This window comes from Mytilus trossulus, chromosome 7, assembly GCF_036588685.1.
Source record: "Mytilus trossulus isolate FHL-02 chromosome 7, PNRI_Mtr1.1.1.hap1, whole genome shotgun sequence".
NCBI lineage: Eukaryota > Metazoa > Mollusca > Bivalvia > Mytilida > Mytilidae > Mytilus > Mytilus trossulus.
Genome location: NC_086379.1, coordinates 23,056,402 through 23,074,894, shown reverse-complemented (window position 1 = coordinate 23,074,894; position 18,493 = coordinate 23,056,402). Strand labels below are relative to the sequence as shown.

General features: G+C 31.5%; 1 protein-coding gene across 1 annotated transcript; it reads right to left on the bottom strand.

Annotated features, from left to right (window-relative positions):
- Positions 1–898: 898 nt before the first annotated feature.
- On the bottom strand, positions 899–14,461 carry LOC134726907 (heat shock 70 kDa protein 12A-like). The gene is made up of 11 exons (XM_063591308.1): positions 14,349–14,461; positions 13,606–13,689; positions 13,142–13,207; positions 12,615–12,680; positions 10,963–11,028; positions 10,003–10,068; positions 7,794–7,862; positions 4,408–4,724; positions 3,643–3,861; positions 2,895–3,042; positions 899–1,953 (listed from the first exon to the last, which is right to left on the bottom strand). The coding sequence occupies exons 2-11, from the start codon at positions 13,640–13,642 to the stop codon at positions 899–901; spliced, it is 2,109 nt and encodes a 702-aa protein (XP_063447378.1). The 5' UTR covers positions 13,643–13,689; positions 14,349–14,461.
- Between the last annotated feature and the right edge of the window lie 4,032 nt (positions 14,462–18,493).

Sequence of the window (18,493 nt, the reverse complement as noted above, 5' to 3'; positions counted from 1 at the left end):
ATAAGCAATACTTCGTATTAACCATACCTGGTATTAAACCCACGTGAGCATTGAATTTGATGTTTCTTTTTAAAACCAAATTGTGAAATACTTTGTGCTTATTAGTCATTAAAATCAAAATTACCATCATTGAAAACCAATAGACATCATACTACATACTTGTAAATATCTACAGCACACTATCTTTATTTTTTGCTACTGTGCTTTGTCTCTATGCCTTTTTGTGTTTCTTTGTTATCTATAATACCAGGTTATGTAGTTATACATCCCGTCATTGTGTTATGGCAAATGATTGTAGTCTTGTATTTCATTTTTGCTAAATTAAATGCGATTTGCCTCTATGCCTTTTTGTGTTTCTTTGTTATTTATTTGATTGTTTTTTTTTCAGTAATTAAGATTATAACACAATGTTAACAGTAGTTATCAAAGGTGCCAGGGTTATAATTTAATAAGCCAGACGCGCGTTTCGTCTACATAAGACTCACCAGTGACGCTCAGTTCAAAATAGTTATAAATCCAAACAGCTGCACCCCAATTGTTAATATTTTTACGTTATGTGTCTTTTTTGTTGTTGTTCAGACATCGTTGTCAATATAATATAATTTCATTCGACTGTTATACAAATGGGAGGTTTAGCTAGCTGTAAAACCAGCTTCAACAATCCACCATTTTCGACATAAAAATGCATGTTCCAAGTCAGGAACATGGCTGTTGTTATCCATTCGTTTGATGTGTTTGAGCTTTTGATTCTGACATTTGATTAGGGACTTTCCGTTTTAATTTTCCCCCGGGGTCGGTATTTTTGTGAATAAAAGACATCAAACAATTTAATAAAATATATTCAAGTTATTTTTTTATTTTTCAATTCATAATGGGAAAAAGTAATAATTGAAATATATCAGTTCAGGTTAAATGTAGACGAAACTGTTTCTCCAGTTGATATATCGGTTGCTGTAACACCCAACTCAGTATTACCGAACATAAACGCTACTCTCAATTCTCGTTCTGTATCACTTGCTTTTGAGAACGAAATTTTCATAGAACCGAGGAGAGTACAACCTTGTTCGTCCACGTACAGCGGTTTCTCATTTGTCGATGCATAAAGGGACAGTTCCCACGGCTCAGATTCATTGCAATCCACGGTGAAGTTGTGTTCGATTGCGGTAGCAATATCAACTGTGTCCTTTTTATGGACTATAACTTCAAACAGTCCATCACAGAATTCTCCATCGTCCTCTTTGACGAGATGTTCCTTGTCGTGAATGTTTGCATCAAAGGGTAAACTAATTCCTGTGCCGTAGGTATACTGCATCACGCGAGATATTATATAATCCGGTTTGTGACCGAAAAGACAAGCTCCTTTTAGAACAGCCAAACCAGCTTCATCTGGGTTTATAATTCTTTTATCTGGAAACGCCCGTTTAATTGCATCTTGAACAAGAGAACATTCAGAAAAGCCACCAACCAGTAAAATCTGATTGACCTTAGATGATTGCTCCCTGTCAAAAATGTCTTTCATGAGAGTCACAATACTTTGAATTGTTGGATTGAAAATATCTTTGATGATTTGAGAGTCAATTCGCATTTTGGCACCTTTAATATATATTTCGTTGGCATACTTGGACGCACTAAGGGCAGAATCAATGTCTTTACCAAGAAGTGTCAAACAACATTTATTTATTGATACATAAGGTATGCCTATGTTAATTTTTTTACCTATATCCGGTCCTATTATTCGTTTGACTGTTTCAAATTCGTGAAACAGATCCAAATACGCAGAGGGATCTTCTTCTTTCATTGCGTTCATCACTGGACGTCCAAATATATCGACAAACATCTGCAAAAATTTTTCATCAACAAACGTACCTCCACAATTGTTTCCTGTCGCACTAGATAACTCTTTTAGATGTTCATTTGAAACTTTTTCATGAACAGTTATATCAGCTGTGCCACCTGTATGTAAAACAATGATGCTATACACTTTACTTCAGTTTGCATTTATATATATATATTTCTATTTATTAAAAAAATTATTGATCTACGTTTCAATACTTCTAGTTTGTCCATATCAAAGTAAATGTATTTGTTCATATTGAACAATTTTATCGCATAGATGTTTTTGGAAACCAGCTACGTATTTTATTTAAACTACCTTTTTTTGAAAAAAATTTCAAAAATTAGATTTGTTTATGTTGTGTACATGTTATTATTTTGTACAAATTATAATTTGTATTTAGACTTTGTACAAATTGTACAAAAAGTGCCTGTACGAATAACAAAATAACAATTTGTACAAAATTTTATGAAAATTCACTTATAACGTGTACAGTATTTTATAATGTATATATTTTGGTGAAAAAGGCATTGATACACACAACAGAATTTCTAATTAATGACCACACAATTCACCATATTTATCAAATACTAAATGAATTCTGTATCTTTTGTTTGACATGGCATCGGGAATGCAGCACAATATCTTCTGACTTTCACATTTTTACATTTAAAAGTACTGTACCCGCCTATGCATTTACATGAAAGAAACCTCTGACAATCTGTTTTTTAAAGGCTGTTTAATTGCGATACATATCGAAAGTTGAAGCCCAAGAACAGTTACTGTGAATAAAATGTGTCTTTCATAGCTTTAATTTAACTATGAGACATAAATATCCTGTTCAAATCTATACAGTTTTTCTGATTTGGTAATCCAAATCTCCAGATTCAACAATTACGCCTTAAATATATCGAGGACACATTTATACTTTATTGTAACTGCATATTTTAGGGAGGACAAGAACATGAAAGTAGTAATCCACTTGAAAGTTTGTAAATTTGAACCAAGAAAGCATTTACAGTGTGATCTTGCACATTTTTAAATGCGAATGTTAACATACCTCCAAGATCAACGACCATGTATTTTGTTCCAGGTTCGGCCATCTTGAAATCAGCTCCATTAAGATGTTCTGTTGGTAAGTATTGACAGAATATAGATGCTGCTTCCGGTTCTAAAGCTATGTAAAGTTTATTTTCTGGTATTCCAGCCTGTAACAAACCATAAAAAGAGATAAATAATTTAGTATGTATTTTCGTTTTGATCCCAATTTCAGGGTCCAATGAACAGTGAAAATGATAGTGCGAGTTGAGTGTCCAGCTGCAGGTAAAGTTTTTGGTCAAGGTATTTTTTTATTAGGTTGAAATCCACTCAACTTGACACTTAGTATACATGTTCCCTATGATATGATCTTTCTAAATAAGAGTTTAAAACCCCAATTTCACGGTCCTGTGAACATACAAAATGATACTGCGAGTTGGGCAGCCTTGTATTATGGACACATTCTTCTTTATGACTTAATTAAATTTGTAATATGGACAATGTCCCGTGTCTATCCCATGTTGATAACATCGTTATGCTGTGGAAGCATATATAATTTCATATATTTACTTTGGTTTTATCAGTCTTCAACGTTTGTATTAGATTTGGACTTTAGAATACTTTGACCCGAGCATCAATGAAGAGACATTTATTGCCGAGTTACGCATCAAACGAAAAAACGAAAACAGAAACAAACAAATATTTACCTACCTATAAGATTCCTTATCTATTATCATCTGTCTAATTGAAAATAAGCTGCATTTAATTACCTGAACTGCACCTTTTCTCATAAACTGCTTAGCACTATCAGTCCAGATTGCAGGTACAGTCAGAACCCAGCGTATTTCTTTCATTTGTACACCAGTGCCTTCCTTTACTAGAAGAGCCATCAAATGTTTGACAAGTGCTTCAATTGATAGCGTAAAAACATATAAAGCTGCCATTGGTTTTCCTGTTATGTCTTCTATGATCAGATCGTTTCCTATTTTCTAAGTATTTAAAAAAAAATCATAATCAATTATTTCATAGACTATCGGCCTGTATTGGATCGATATCTTTCAAAGCGATGAGGTATATTATAAAAGGGAAATATGTAATTATTCCTTTAGAAATGTATTTATAGGCGTGATTGAATATTACGTAAAATTGCGATGCTATGCATACCACTATCGTGCTATAGATACAGCAACGTGTTTTTAAAATATATCTATTTTGTTGAGCATACTTCTACTCGTATTTCAATGTATCGGAAAACAGGAGGTAGTTTTTTGTTTGTTCTTGCAGCTATATTTTATTGATCACAGACATGTATAGTACTTTGTTTATAGGGTTGAAAACTTGTGTAGACTCATGATGCATTAGACATTCACATTACTCGTCTGTTGTCAGATATCAGAAGTGGCTTTTTACTGATATCATTTTTTTTAATTACATCAATTTTGTAATCATTTTGCAGATGAAAAGATGTACATTGATGACGTATGTTAATTTGAACGTCAAAGTATCTAAAATGATCAAGCAAGAATAATAAATACCTTCTTGTCATGTAAATTCATTTTAAATCTTCGGAAAAGAAAATGGTCAGTGTGCTCATCTTCAATTGCAAGGTCTGAGTATGTATTTTCTGCTTCGTAACCAAACGCTTTATATTGCTTATCAGCATTTAATAACAATGTTGTAGGTGTTTTCAGTGAAAGCAACTGTCTGCCGCCTGCATTCCAAGCTTGATTTGCATGGATCTTCAAAGGGTTGGTTTTGAAATTGCTTCGCATTGAAAAGGCATAACCTGAATAAGCTGTCCCAAAGTCCAATGCTGCTACTAGTAAATAATCAGGGTCGTGCTCTTTTTTACCTTGTGATAAACATATTTTTCATTTAGTGCAAAATACGAATGGTTGTTAAACTGTAACAACACTGGTGGTAAACGGATGGTCGTTACGTAAATGTACGGTTAGCCGAAAATGGTAGACAACTCCGGAGGTCAGTTTCCGATTTTCGTGCAGTAAAAGGTTTATTTGAGCCAAACCGCTTGTTTCATACATACTAAACGTAAGTGCATTGATATTGAACAAAATTTGATACATAAAATCATTCGAATTTTCGTAAAATGGTCATTAAAAAATAAGAGCATGACTAACTAAAATAACAAACATATTAAAGATGGTCGTAACTCTTTATTACATAGGTCCGAATAAGACAAGTCAAGAGTTTTTAACGTGTCTTTTATTATATTACTATATTTTATGATATATTTGTGTGAAGTTTTTTCTTACATACAACGTATAATAAAATTATTTCGGTCCGTGTAACATTTATCAATAAAAAATTCAAAAAAAATTCAAAACTTATTTTTGGGGAATTTTGATCAAATTTTTTTAGAAATATCAAAACTCCAAAATTTTGAAATTTTTGAAATTTAAAAAATTTCACCAAATAACAAAAACTAAAAGGGGTAAAAAGAAGGGTAAATGTACAGTTCGAAATGGAAGATTAGTGGAACGAATCAACCGAAACAAAACAAATTGAAATGAACAGTCACTGTTACTTAAAAGATAATGAATAAAATAAACCAAGAGGCAATTAGTTGTAAGCTGTTAAATTCATAACAAATAAATATTTCTCAAAAGTGGAGAATTCATTTTAAAACAAGAAACTCTGGTTATGATCATTCTTTTTTAGTACAAAATAAATGATTTTTAAAAAAGCGTTTTTGTCTGTAAACACTAGTTATCAAAGGTACCAGGATTTATAATTTAGTACGCCAGACCGGCGTTTCGTCTACATAAGACTCATCAGTGACGCTCATATCAAAATATTTATAAAGCCAAATTGGTCATCACATGAATAACAGTATCCTGATTATGTTTTGATTTTGTAACTATTGAATAAAGACGCACCCTTTTTAAAACTATTTGAGGATGTTCTAAGTGAAATTTAAAAGAAAATCTACAATTTAAAATTGATACTATAAGTAGGAAGAGCATTTTTTAGGAATAAAAGCTTAAAATTGTGATAGATAATTGAGGTCGTTATCGAGACTAGATCATACCCACGACCCTACGTTAAAAATTGCATGACTCCGAATCACATTTCAAGATTTACCTTCATCAGGAACGACCAAAAGCCGAGTATTTGAAGACCAATGATTTATAAGAACTGCATATGTTTTATAATTCTTTCAACTAATTTCTGCATACCATAATCAGAGTAACAAATAATATTGTTTGCAGTAAACCATATATGACATCTGAGTTTATTAACATGGTTATCTGCAAAGTATTTTTAGAATACCTTGAAAAAAATTTAAAACAACACGTTTCTTGCATCCGAAACGCTTTTCTGAATTTACCTTCATCAGGAACGCTCAAAGCCAAACATTTGAAAGCCGAAGATGTATAAGTAACAAAACCGTTGAATATCTTAATGTCAAAATACCTAAAATAAATAGACAAATTCGTCTAAAGCCAACTTTGCCTGAGGGTGTTGAAACCTTAGTTTCTTTATAATTTCAAAATTTATAAACGGACAATTTTAGTAAAGTTTGTTAAATCATGTCAGTACCAAAGTACTGACTACTGAGCTGGTGATACCCTCGAGGACTGATAGTCCACCAGCAGAGATATCGAGGTATTGAAACTAAGTCTAAATACTCAAGTTACCAAAGGTTACCACATCTTGTGCCTTTTATGCCCATCATCCAAAATACTACAGTTGACGTTACGACCATCAAATTTGAATTTTTAAATGTCTATTCGAAAGATTTTATGCATCAAATTGTATTGCAATATCAATGCACTCACGACAAGTGTGTAGGAGAGAAGCGGTTTGGCTCAAATGAACCTTTTACTGCAAGAAAAGTTAGAAAAGAAAAACTCATCTCTACAGTTGTCTCCCATTTTCGGCTATCCTGTAACTTTACGTTACGACCATCCGCCTACCATCAGTGAACAGGTAACTTAACTAGCTATGGTATGCAATAATAAGAAGAAACATACTAGCAAGCTATAGCTCAAAGTGTTAATACTATAGCAGTGGCATTTACTTTAGAAGTATATTAGACAAAAACTGTTACTATATTCAAGATACATCAGTGTTGTCATACTTCAAACTGATAATATACAGCACAGCCTTATTTACATCTATTAGTAATATTAGAATGCTTATATAAATTATCACTAACAGGTAGGTAAGGATTCTTCTTCGTCCAAAAAAATACCAGAATTCCTCATTTCGGTGAGGTTACTCTTACGTGCACGTACATATATTTAAGAACTTTGTTGCAGGTGTTATATCACCATTGTTTCCCCTATAAGTCTTTTTTATGTTGTGCAGATTTATCTTTGATTCAAATAATAGACAAATACTTGTCATGAGTAAAGTTTTATCCGGTCCACTATTACAGACAAAATTTCACAAAAACAATTGATATAAGGTTATAACCATCACTGGAATTTTAACCAATCGAACTTCTCACCCTTTTTTCCCTATTTTCAAAATATTCGATAAAAAACACCAAATTAAAAATAGAAATTGCTTTGAAACAGCAAAGATTTATGTTTCAAACTCAGAATTGTAGATTTAGACGATTCGCACGTCTGGTATACAAAATTATAAACCTGGTATCTATGGTGATTTGTTTATACTCAATCTAGAAAATGTCCTGATGACTGCATTTGCTAAACAAAGTAATATTTCATAGCAGGTCACTATAACTATACTCTATTCCTCGTTTAGAGACACAAAATACGTTTTCTTTTCGTATTTACATTTGGATAAATGGAAATATAGTCATTTTAATAAGCAACAGTTTAAAAAACATAGACCAATATCTGATAATTTTTTGTTAAATTGAATTTATATTTGTTAGCCAACAAAACATGTTAGTTCGCATTGACTCAAACAATGTTTTAATGATTCTTACTTGGAGCTAATGTTACTGATTTCAGTTTGGTGATGCTAACTTCTCTTGGCACCTGTACCAGCTGTGAGACTATAAATACAACAACAAAAATGATATATATGTATTAAACTTTTTTAATCTTTGCATGCAAGAAATAATTTAGAAACATCGAAGTCAGTAGCAACTCGAAACTAAAAGAATTCTTCTTTACTCGGTTAAAAATCACATAAATTTTGTAGTATTTTCTGATATCCTTTCCTGTTTCTAAGAAAAATAACCGCTTTACCTTCTGGTGTTAGTGATTTGATAAACTTTATATCACAAAAAGGATTAAGGTTAAACAGACTATGGCAATCCTTAATACCTGATTCTCTCAAAAGAAAAAACTAGCACATAAACATAGACAAACAATAACAAATACTCAATAGTTCTCATAGATAACCTTGTTTGATACAGGTACAATATTTAATGATGTTGTAATCAATTAAATTACAAGCAAAAAAAATCTTCCATTTTCTATCTAACATAAAATCAAAATACACAATGAAAAGCATATAGAGCGCATCTACCAAAGGAATGACAATTTGAACATTAAAAAAAACATGCTAGGGAAATGGAAATAAAACACACATTTGTGATATCCACTCCTCTGCTTATTTTTCTCTCTTATTATGATTATTTTATATCAAATATATGTTGTGAAGAAGATGTAATTTTGTATAAATTATAATTTGTACAGGGTTTTTGTACTAGTTATAAGTTTTTTGACACATACCTTCTTGCACCAATTGATGCAGGTTTATCTTCTAGAATGTACTAGTTTAATGTTTTGAATTCAAATTTATATACTTCAACCTAACATTTGGTGCTAGTCTCTTTGTCCTGAAACTGGAAATGAGGATACCTGAATGGTTTAAATTCTAATTTTATTTTTCTCCTGATACCATATTCGTACCCATAGAAAGTTTTGTTGAGGTCTTATATTTTTCCGTATTTATGCTCAGTATAAGAAGGTATGATGAAGTTGTGAAAATGTGACAGAAATCTGCGAAATAAAAGACTGTGTGTGTATCATCCATTAGTGTTAAGCAGTTTCTAAAACACTGATAACTTGTACAAAAAATCTGTACAAATTATAATTTGTACAACATTACAACTTGTACACGACATATATGTATTATATATATTATGGTTATTGTTTTAACCTGTTGCCAGTAAGCAAGTGAAATTAAACAAAATACTTATACTATATCGGAGAGATTTACTTCCGAAGAGATTATATAAGATTATACTTTATATTCAAAATAGATCAGAGTGTATATCCCTCATAGACAACCTTAGATACGTATACTTCTAGAATGTATACATAGTATTAGTACCAATTTCGCTGCACCCTAAGCGCATTTCGATTATTTATAGCTCTTCAGTAATGTTTGAGAATCCAAAACATATCAAAAAGGTTTCTTATAATATAACTTAAAGGTAATAATCCGGATTTTAAGAATTTTATTTTAGAAAAGAACAACTCCCACAATTTGATTAAAGTAATATGAAACTTCAAATTTAAACAACATGATGCAAATGTTTTTATTACTAAATGACTAGTTTTTATTTTCAAAACTTATATACATAAACGTTTTTCTGGAGAACATTCTTTAAATTGTCCAAATTTAGAAGAAATTAACTTTTTTTTTAAATTGTTAGCTTCCAGCCATTAATTAGCCGACATGTTTTCAGTATGCAGTTACCTCAGCGTGACCTTTCTCGTAAAATACCGGTCCTTCGATATGACGTTAAGCCTGGTACCTTTAATAACTATTTAAACATCTGAACACACGATTTGTTTAATGCTGAATCAGTTGTCATGGTGTTGTGCGCTACAACATTTATTTATCGACATCTATACTCCTTTAATTTGTACCGCAGCTCAAAAACTTCCGGTTGGCTTTGTTTAACAAAATTATAGTTCGTGCGATGTCAAGGTTTTTTTTTGTGGTATTAGCCCTTTTTAGCTGCAGTATAAAAATATTAGGTCATATTCAGAAAAATATCAAGATTTTTTTATTCGACAGGAAACTGTAAAATGGCGCACTGTAAACTTTGCTCGTCTTTATTTCTAAGCCTCGTGCTAGATTTGTTTGTACATTGACTTCTTTTGTATATCTGATTTTGATATGTCAGCCACTTGAAACATGTTAATTCACGCAAACAATTTTTAGTTGATTCTTACTTGGAGCTACCGATACTGATTCTAACTTTTTGCTTTCTTTTTTTGGTCCAGGTACCGGCTGTGAGACTGTAAGTACAATTATTTTTAATCATTTAGTCTTATAAAAGTATGTTTCTCTAGTATATTCTCTATTAAGCCTTGTGTAAGCGTTGTGTTTTTTTAATCAGCGAAACCATCAATAATTTGAAACTAAAATATTTTTAGTTTTCACTCTGTTGGAAACATATATGATTTGTATTGGTTTTACATTTTATTTCCGGTTTCAAAACAAAAAGACCTTTTCGTGTAAATGATTTGGTAAATATATTGTAATCTTTTCTCTATGTTATAACACAAAGGAAATTTAGGACCATGGACCAACAGATTATTTCAACCATATATACAACAAGTTGTTATGTGTCTGTGATATCTGTTGCTATGTTTCTCTCTCATATTGATTTGTTTAGTTATGTGGGTTTTTTTCTCTGTTGTTTGTCTTTTCGTCATTTTTTCTCCTGGTGTTTCTATTCAACTCATGACTTTTCTTACTCCTTTTTTTAGATTTTGCTTACTAATGACCTTTAAGTAAGCCTCTTTTTTTCAATTGGTAAATTTACAACTGTAGCGAATGCAGTTTAACAAATCAGCTCGAAGTATGTGGTGATCAACTTCTGCTTTACTTTGAATTTATAAATAACAAACTGGCTACAAATTTCTGTTGATGCTTTTGATTGAATTTGTTTATGTTGGAGCATCAAGGACTTAATAATTCGAACAAATGAACATATATTATATAATAACACAGAGAAAATTAAGTTTTTTGTGTTACAATTTCAGTGAATTAACTGTGATAAATTCCAAAATCTTTTGCACCACTTTTTATAAACTAGTATATTTTTTTAAATGTCGTTTGTTATTTTCATTTTTAAATGGTATGCAGAACCCTCAAATTTCACTATAGTCGATTTTCACGATTCTTACTTCCAGCTAAAGATAATGCCTCCAGTCTTTCAGCAAAAGTCATTTGTTCTTGTCCTGGCTGAATGGCTGAAACAAAAATCCATCACAATATTACTTAGCATCACATTCATCCTTTTCATTTAATTATTCTTTAAAGTAAAAACAAATTAGTACATGTGTTTCCAAAATTACATATGTAGCCAAAATATTCGACTTTACCCGACCCTCCTCCAAAAAAAGTTCTAGTATTTTCCTTTTCTGTTTACACTTTTTCGCCCGTTTTAAGAAAGCTATACCTGTTTCAGAATTCTAACTGCTAAATTTACAATCATCGTGGGTACAATAGCATCAAAGATTATGATTTATAACGACAGATGCCTATTTCGTCTACATAAGATTTATAATCTTTTACAACACTTTCCTATATATAGTATTGTTTGCAATGTACTTTATTTTTATTTTTATTTTGGAGGGTATGGATGCAGACACGTTAACACATTGAATTTTACTGTGGTACAGTTTTTAAGATTCTTATTACGAACTATTGCGTATTGTTATGCGTTTACTTTTCTGCATTGGCTAGAGGTATAGGGGGAGGGTTGAGATCTAATAAACATGTTTAACCCCGCCGTAATTTAGCGCCTGTCCCAAGTCAGGAGCCTCCGGCCTTTGTTAGTCTTGTGATTTTTAATTTTAGTTTCTTGTGTATAATTCGGAGTTTAGTATGACGTCCATTATCACTGAACTAGTATACATATTTTTAAGGGACCAGCTGAAGGACGCCTCCGGGTGCGGGAGTTTCTCGCTACATTGAAGACTCATTGGTGGCCTTCGGCTTGTTGTCTGCTCTATGGTCGGGTTGTTGTCGCTTTGACACATTCCCCATTTCCTTTCTCAATTTTATTATTACGAACTAACGATAATGATGGCTGAATTGCAATAGTTACCAAAGGTACCAGGATTATAATTTAGTACACCAGACGCGCGTTTCGTCTACATAAGACTCACCAGTGACGCTCATATAAAAATATTTATAAAGCCAAACAAGTACAAAATTGAAGAGCATTGAGGATCCAAAATACAAAAATATGCAAATACAAAACTCGAATAAAATATGAGAAAGCTAATTTGTTTTTACGTTAAATTTTCTTGATGAAAGTCATCTCTATGTGACAAAATAATGGGCCATTTTGATGAAATTAGTTTAACACATGTAGGCAAAACGAAAATCGAATTAGAAATTGAAATATCATAAACTAAATTTTAATCGCAGAATTTCATTCTTATTATTTTAATCAAATAATTTAATCTTGATATTTGAATCCTAAGTTGTTGTAAGTTTGCAGTTGACGTCGTAATGATGTGATAATGGACTGTTATAACGTTTTCATCTTTATATTTTACTTTCCGTGGACAAATAAAAACGAAAGATTCAATTGGACAATATAGTTTACATAACAACACAAATTGGACTAACAACAGATTTTTCATCCAGACATTTGCTACATTATATTGCACTTATTTGTGAAGAATAGTTAGAATTGTTATCTGTTGCGCCACTTTTCTATTTACTTTCTATTTCCAAATGTGTTTTTGTTTTTTATTTCGGAGTTTGAAGATGCAGACATTAAAACATTAAATCTAATTGTATTTACTTTTTTTATGATTCTTACTTGGAGCTAAGGATGTTGCCTCCAGTCTTCCAACAACACGTTTTCGTTGTAATCCTGGCTGAATTGCTGATAAAAAAAATCGACTTAATTTGAGATGGACATACTCTTTATCTTTTTCCTTTAATTTTCATGAAAGTCATCTCTTTGTTACAAAATTATATATTAATTTAAAATTTCACATGTAGACAAAACGAAAATTAATTCAAAATTGAAATATCTAAATCAAACAGATTGTATTCTAGATATTTTGCAGTTGACGTAATATTTATTTGATTTATGATAACAGTAATGGTTTAGCCTCTGTACTTGCCATTCTGCGGACAAATGACCCGTGTTAAGAGAGAGCCATATCTCTTGCACATAAAAGACACCCATGTAGATTTCGAAAAAGAGTAGGCTAATGCCGCTACAAGGCTGCACATGCAAAGTGGAAAGAGATTAATATAAGTTGCAATAACTTGTTTCCCAATCCACTATAAATAAATATGTTTAAACAAACATTAAAGCTATTATTCTACCATTCTTACTTGGAGATAAAGATCTTTCCTCCAGTCTTCCAACAACACTTTGTCGTTCGTATCCGGGCTTAATAGCTGTTAAAAAAAACCCAGCAAAATGTGAGAAGCGTCTCTATCTGATGTCTTCATGTTTAGTAAACTATACAAGTGTAGTCAAAACGTAAATCATAAAAAATTAAATAGTGATTCATAATATTTAAAAAAAAAAGTGGGTTTATTCTAGGCTTTCTAATTTTGAGCAATTTAAGCGGTATATTTCAAGTAATTTGTATTTTGGTAATTTATTGCTGCCGGAACAAGAGAGAGATTTGTAGATATAAAACAATACGCAGAATCAATATATTTATCATTAATTTTATTTGATAAAATGAAATACAGAGCTTTTGAATATTAGGCATTTCATAAAACTGCGCAAAACAGGGACTCTATTAATTGTCGTTTCGAGAGGTGGATTTTATACTAATTATTCATACCTTTCTGCCATCCTTTAGCGTTTCCTCTTGTGTACATTGTTTTCCGATTAAACAAAACATTGGCATTTTTGTGTTCATGTTTGCCTGAAAAGATTAGATTACAATATTTATACAAACAGACTTGTTTTAATTATTTATTAACATTTAAAATTACTAATTGTACTTATTCTGCTTTTAATAAGTATCATTGCAGGTTTTCATTTAAAACTATCTTATAATAATTGCAATTTTGAGCATTTACGATCATCCAATGTCATGGAATGTCAGCAAAAAGTTCAAACTTCCTACGCACATTTCAACATTGAATAGAAAAGTTCCAAAGACCTCTCTCTTTACATTTCTGGTTGCATGTCTGAACAGGTCTATTTAATGTTTTGACCGTCAAAAAGGGGGAATGAAACTGATTTGACAGCAAATAAAACAATAACTGTTAGACCGTCACAAAGAGGTTTGTTTTTACCTTTTTTATCAAAACGAATGACGACTTAACACCATCATGGAAAATACAAATTAAACACACAAAAAAGAAATTTAGCACTACAATTTCGGTGTTAACGCAGATTCGTTTTAACAGTTTTCTAAAGATTTTAAAAATAAATTGCAAATTGTTAACTTAGGTTTAGTTTGTTATGAAGATGCATCCATACAATATGTGTGCATCATACTCATACATGAGCATCGAAGATGTTTTCGTTAGTTATTTAGCTTGACTCCAACAATAGATATGTTTGTTCTAATGTTACCTTTTGGTTTTTCCTTTTATTGCCTAGGATTTTCACATTTTCCACACTTTTCTTTATTAGGGTCATTGTATTCGTGACAGTTGAGACACACCCACATGTTTATTCAAATAATTGCCACCTAAAAAAACTAAAAGGAGGGAAAATTACATAGTGAATCTGCATTGTCAATATAAATGTTCGTAACTGATGTATTTTGCACATTTCATACATTGTGTGACACGTCAACCAATTAAAGTTATGCAAATACTTTGGCTTTTATATATATACTGTATGTTTATGACCCCAAAAAAATTTCCGAATTACTTACTTTTATATTTCCATTTAAAGATATAGGAGGATATGGTATGAGTGCCAATGAGTCAACTCTCCATCCAAGTAAACCATTATAGATCAAGGTACAGTCTTCAACACGGACCCTTGGCTCACACAGAACAGCAAGCTATGAAGGGCCCAAAAAAAAGCTCAGCAATATCCAGCAGCGCATGGACATGGAGATATACATGTAGCTCCTAATTGATACAAAATTTCAAAGCTTGAGTTTCCGAGTGGTTTAATTCGAAAGTATTACAGACACAATCATAATTTGGTTGAGCATGTTCGAATATGCGTATACCTTACATCTCTCTTTATTCGTCATCATACGACACACTCGAGTATATACATTTGGGAAGCATAAATGTTAACGTTTGAAAACCAAACAAATTAAACGGCCTAGATAGCATGGGATATGAGTGGGATTTATAATATAGAGAACAATGAGCAATAACAGAGAACAACAAAAACAAAAGTAGATTAATATAGACAAGCAGAAAAATATAATATTTGGCCGAAAAATATTAAGAATAGATAACAAATGGGGTGTTAAAATGTAAAGAATCGAGAATAACAAGGTATTAGAAAATGAACAATGTACAAAACGGTCCTATCACATTGAAGTATACAGAAATGAAGACCCTTCCATCCTAGATTATATATTGCAGAGATAGTTGCAACGAACATAAGATTTATCAACTGCAATCTGTTTAAGTCTTACTAACCTCGATGGTAGAAAACTAATGATTATTTCGGTATATTCTTTTTTCAAGGTTGTTTCCCATGTTTGTTTATCAATTTGGGCTTGACGTCAAATCGTGTTTTCTTGTTTTGTTACCTTTTTATGTTAGGGCGGCCTTGCTTTTTCTTTTTAGATGGAGAGGTGATCACAGATCTCCATGAAGATAGAAATAAGAAAATGTGAAAATGTGGTAAGATAACCATTCAGACTACTCTCCACCAGATTCCAAATAAGACAGAAGTAATATACGAATTATAGGCTATTGAAAAAGAAAAGACCAAAACCGCATATCAAGCTATAATGCCCTGAGATGACAAAAGAAAACCGCAAAACTAGGAAACTAAGGGCCTGAAATATATACAAAACAATAAACGAAAAAGAAATATAATACACAGCAAAAAACAACAATTACAGAATTACAGGCTCATTATTTGGAACAGGTAAATGCAACGTTGGCGGGCTCCCAACCATCCACTTACACAGGACAATTGTGCCACAGCACAACATACTATAAAAAATAAGTGTTAGAGTCCCTTACCCATCAACACGTTACAAAACACTAATACAAACACTCAAAACACAAAGTACAGATCTGAGAGTACCCAACTTTACTGAAGACTAGTAACACGAAGGTAACATTTCGGGAATTAGATATTCAGTTTATTAAATAAAAGGACAATGCATGTGGTCAAGACCGGACGGATAAACTGTCGTTACATTTCTCATCTGGTAGCAGGACATTGTTTAATTTACATCACGTGTTACAAACTCTCCATATTAAACGTCAAATCATGATAAAAGACGGAGGACAAACGGATACACTTGGGGTCATTATAACAGGTATATCATGTCAAATTACATTTTCATAATCTGCAAACAAAACCAGTACACACACGTATTTTCTAGGTACATAACATCTAGGAACCTCACTAAATAATTCATTGTTAAAACATACTAAACCTACCAATCAAAAGTTTTATATTGATATTTTAATTTGCTTTACTATAAATTGATCGAATGCAATATCAATGATGTTAATGAAATATCGAAAGTAGACTTCTTACCTCAAGGCCAAGTAAATGGCCAAGTAACATTTGCGTACTTCGGTCTAAATATAGCCACATAAACTATAAAAGGTGTACCGGTAGACATGTTATACATAGCCTACCTTTAAAATCTTATCCTACCCATTGTATTGTTAATATTGGTAACGTATATAACTACAATCGTTCACATCGTAATGTTTATATTGTCCTTGGACTTTGGTTTCATTTTCGTTCTCATAAATATTCAAGAATGCTAACCAATCCCACCCCCGTTCTGCACCTGAAATGTTGATTTTATTTGCAGACGGAGTATAAATAAGTGCTAACACTAACCCGGCTATATCAAAATCTTCATTCTTGTTTATGTCTACATTATTTGACAAATGGTGTTCAAGAGTTGAAACTGTCCTTGTCCTAAATTCTAAATTTTACAGATATTTAAATTCAAATTTTACTGAAACTTTTGTTAAGAAACGATAATTAACCTTGAAGTAAAAACAATTAAAATGAATTTTGAACTTACCTTTTTTATATTATGAAATCTTAATCTAAATATAATATCAGGACGTGCATATATCTCTATAAAGTGCTTAGCAATTCAAAAACAAAACAAAACCATTGGTCTGGATCAATATCTCTGTTCTATATAAACAGTTCTGAGAACAAGATAATTTAAAGTTTTTGTTATACATGTATTTTTAATGAAGTAGGTCATTAAAAGCCTTAATAAAAAAGTCTCGTTTCTTTAAAGTTGTCTCCTCGGTGATAGTTTTAACCGGACCAATTAGGTTATAATGACGATTTTTAATATGTGAATGGTTAAGTATAATTGAATAATTTATTATTTCAAATATTACAATCAAGAGAATATCAAATACATAATAATTTTGATATGAAAACTCGTCATCAATTTCGGGATATATCAGCCATTCAAAAGACACTATTATTGCCTTTTTTCTTTATAATATCAGATATATATTGTTACTAAATAAGGTTGTTGGTTTTTTTTACAGTCACTGTTAAATTTATCTAAAGCTTATTAACCTAAGGACGATTTCGAGATATACACCTGTTAATTGTCTTGTATATCAACACGCGTAACACTTTACAAAAGTTTATATGATTTAAAAGGTATATCTCAAAATAATATCTGACCGGAAAATGCATAAGTCAGGCGATTTACATTTTGGATAATACAGAATACTAAAGCATGTCAACTACTATTAGAACAACAGTCTATAAAAATAGATTCGTCGGTGGTCGTCTATTAATTACCTTTATTTTGTTATCATTGTTGACATTTGGGAGAGTTGCAATTGGTTTGACAAATTCTCATAACCATTTTTAAAGATTTAGGATTTTTAAGAAGTGGGACTTTTTGACAAATAGTATCAACACATGACATACATTTATCATTTATAGAAGCAAAACGTAAATAACAAAACATACCGAACTCCTGAGGATAATTCAGAAACTCCGTTATCAAAAATCAAAATCAAAAGCTCAAACACATCAAACGAATGGATAGCAACTATCTTATTCCTTATATGGTATAGGCAATTTCTTATACAGAAAATGGTGGATTAAACCTGGTTTCATAGCTAGTTAAACCTCTCACTTGTATGGCAGTCGCATAGAATTCCATTCTATAAACACCGATGTGTGAACAAAACAGCAGACATGTGCGTTGTGCTATCGAAGTTTTCTTTTTGGTGGAAGTGGTATATGAATGTCTCTGCTACAAGTAAATTTATGAAGTAACAATTATGTCAACTGAGAGAACAAAAATCTTATCAGTAAGGAAGATAGTTAAATCCCTTACTTCAAGTAACAATTAAACATTACTAATTATTTCAAGACCATTATAATCCTGACATGACAAAATAAACTCAATGGACAATAATATTTTTATTTCACTTCCATGACAACAGTTCATGAAAATAATTAATATATGAAGACGAAATAATGAAAAGAAGTTGTGAAATGATAGTTCGTTTTCGATCAGATTTCATTAAAATCATGTGGTCATTTCAAAAAACGAATTC

Excerpts from the sequence above, each read along its gene's own strand:
- LOC134726907 (XM_063591308.1), bottom strand. The coding sequence starts at position 13,642 with ATGTACACAAGAGGAAACGCTAAAGGATGGCAGAAAG. Across the intron at positions 13,208-13,605 it reads CGCTAAAGGATGGCAGAAAG|CTATTAAGCCCGGATACGAA; the intron begins GTATGAATAATT and ends TTTTTTTAACAG. Across the intron at positions 10,069-10,962 it reads GGCATTATCTTTAGCTGGAA|TCTCACAGCCGGTACCTGGA; the intron begins GTAAGAATCGTG and ends TTGTACTTACAG.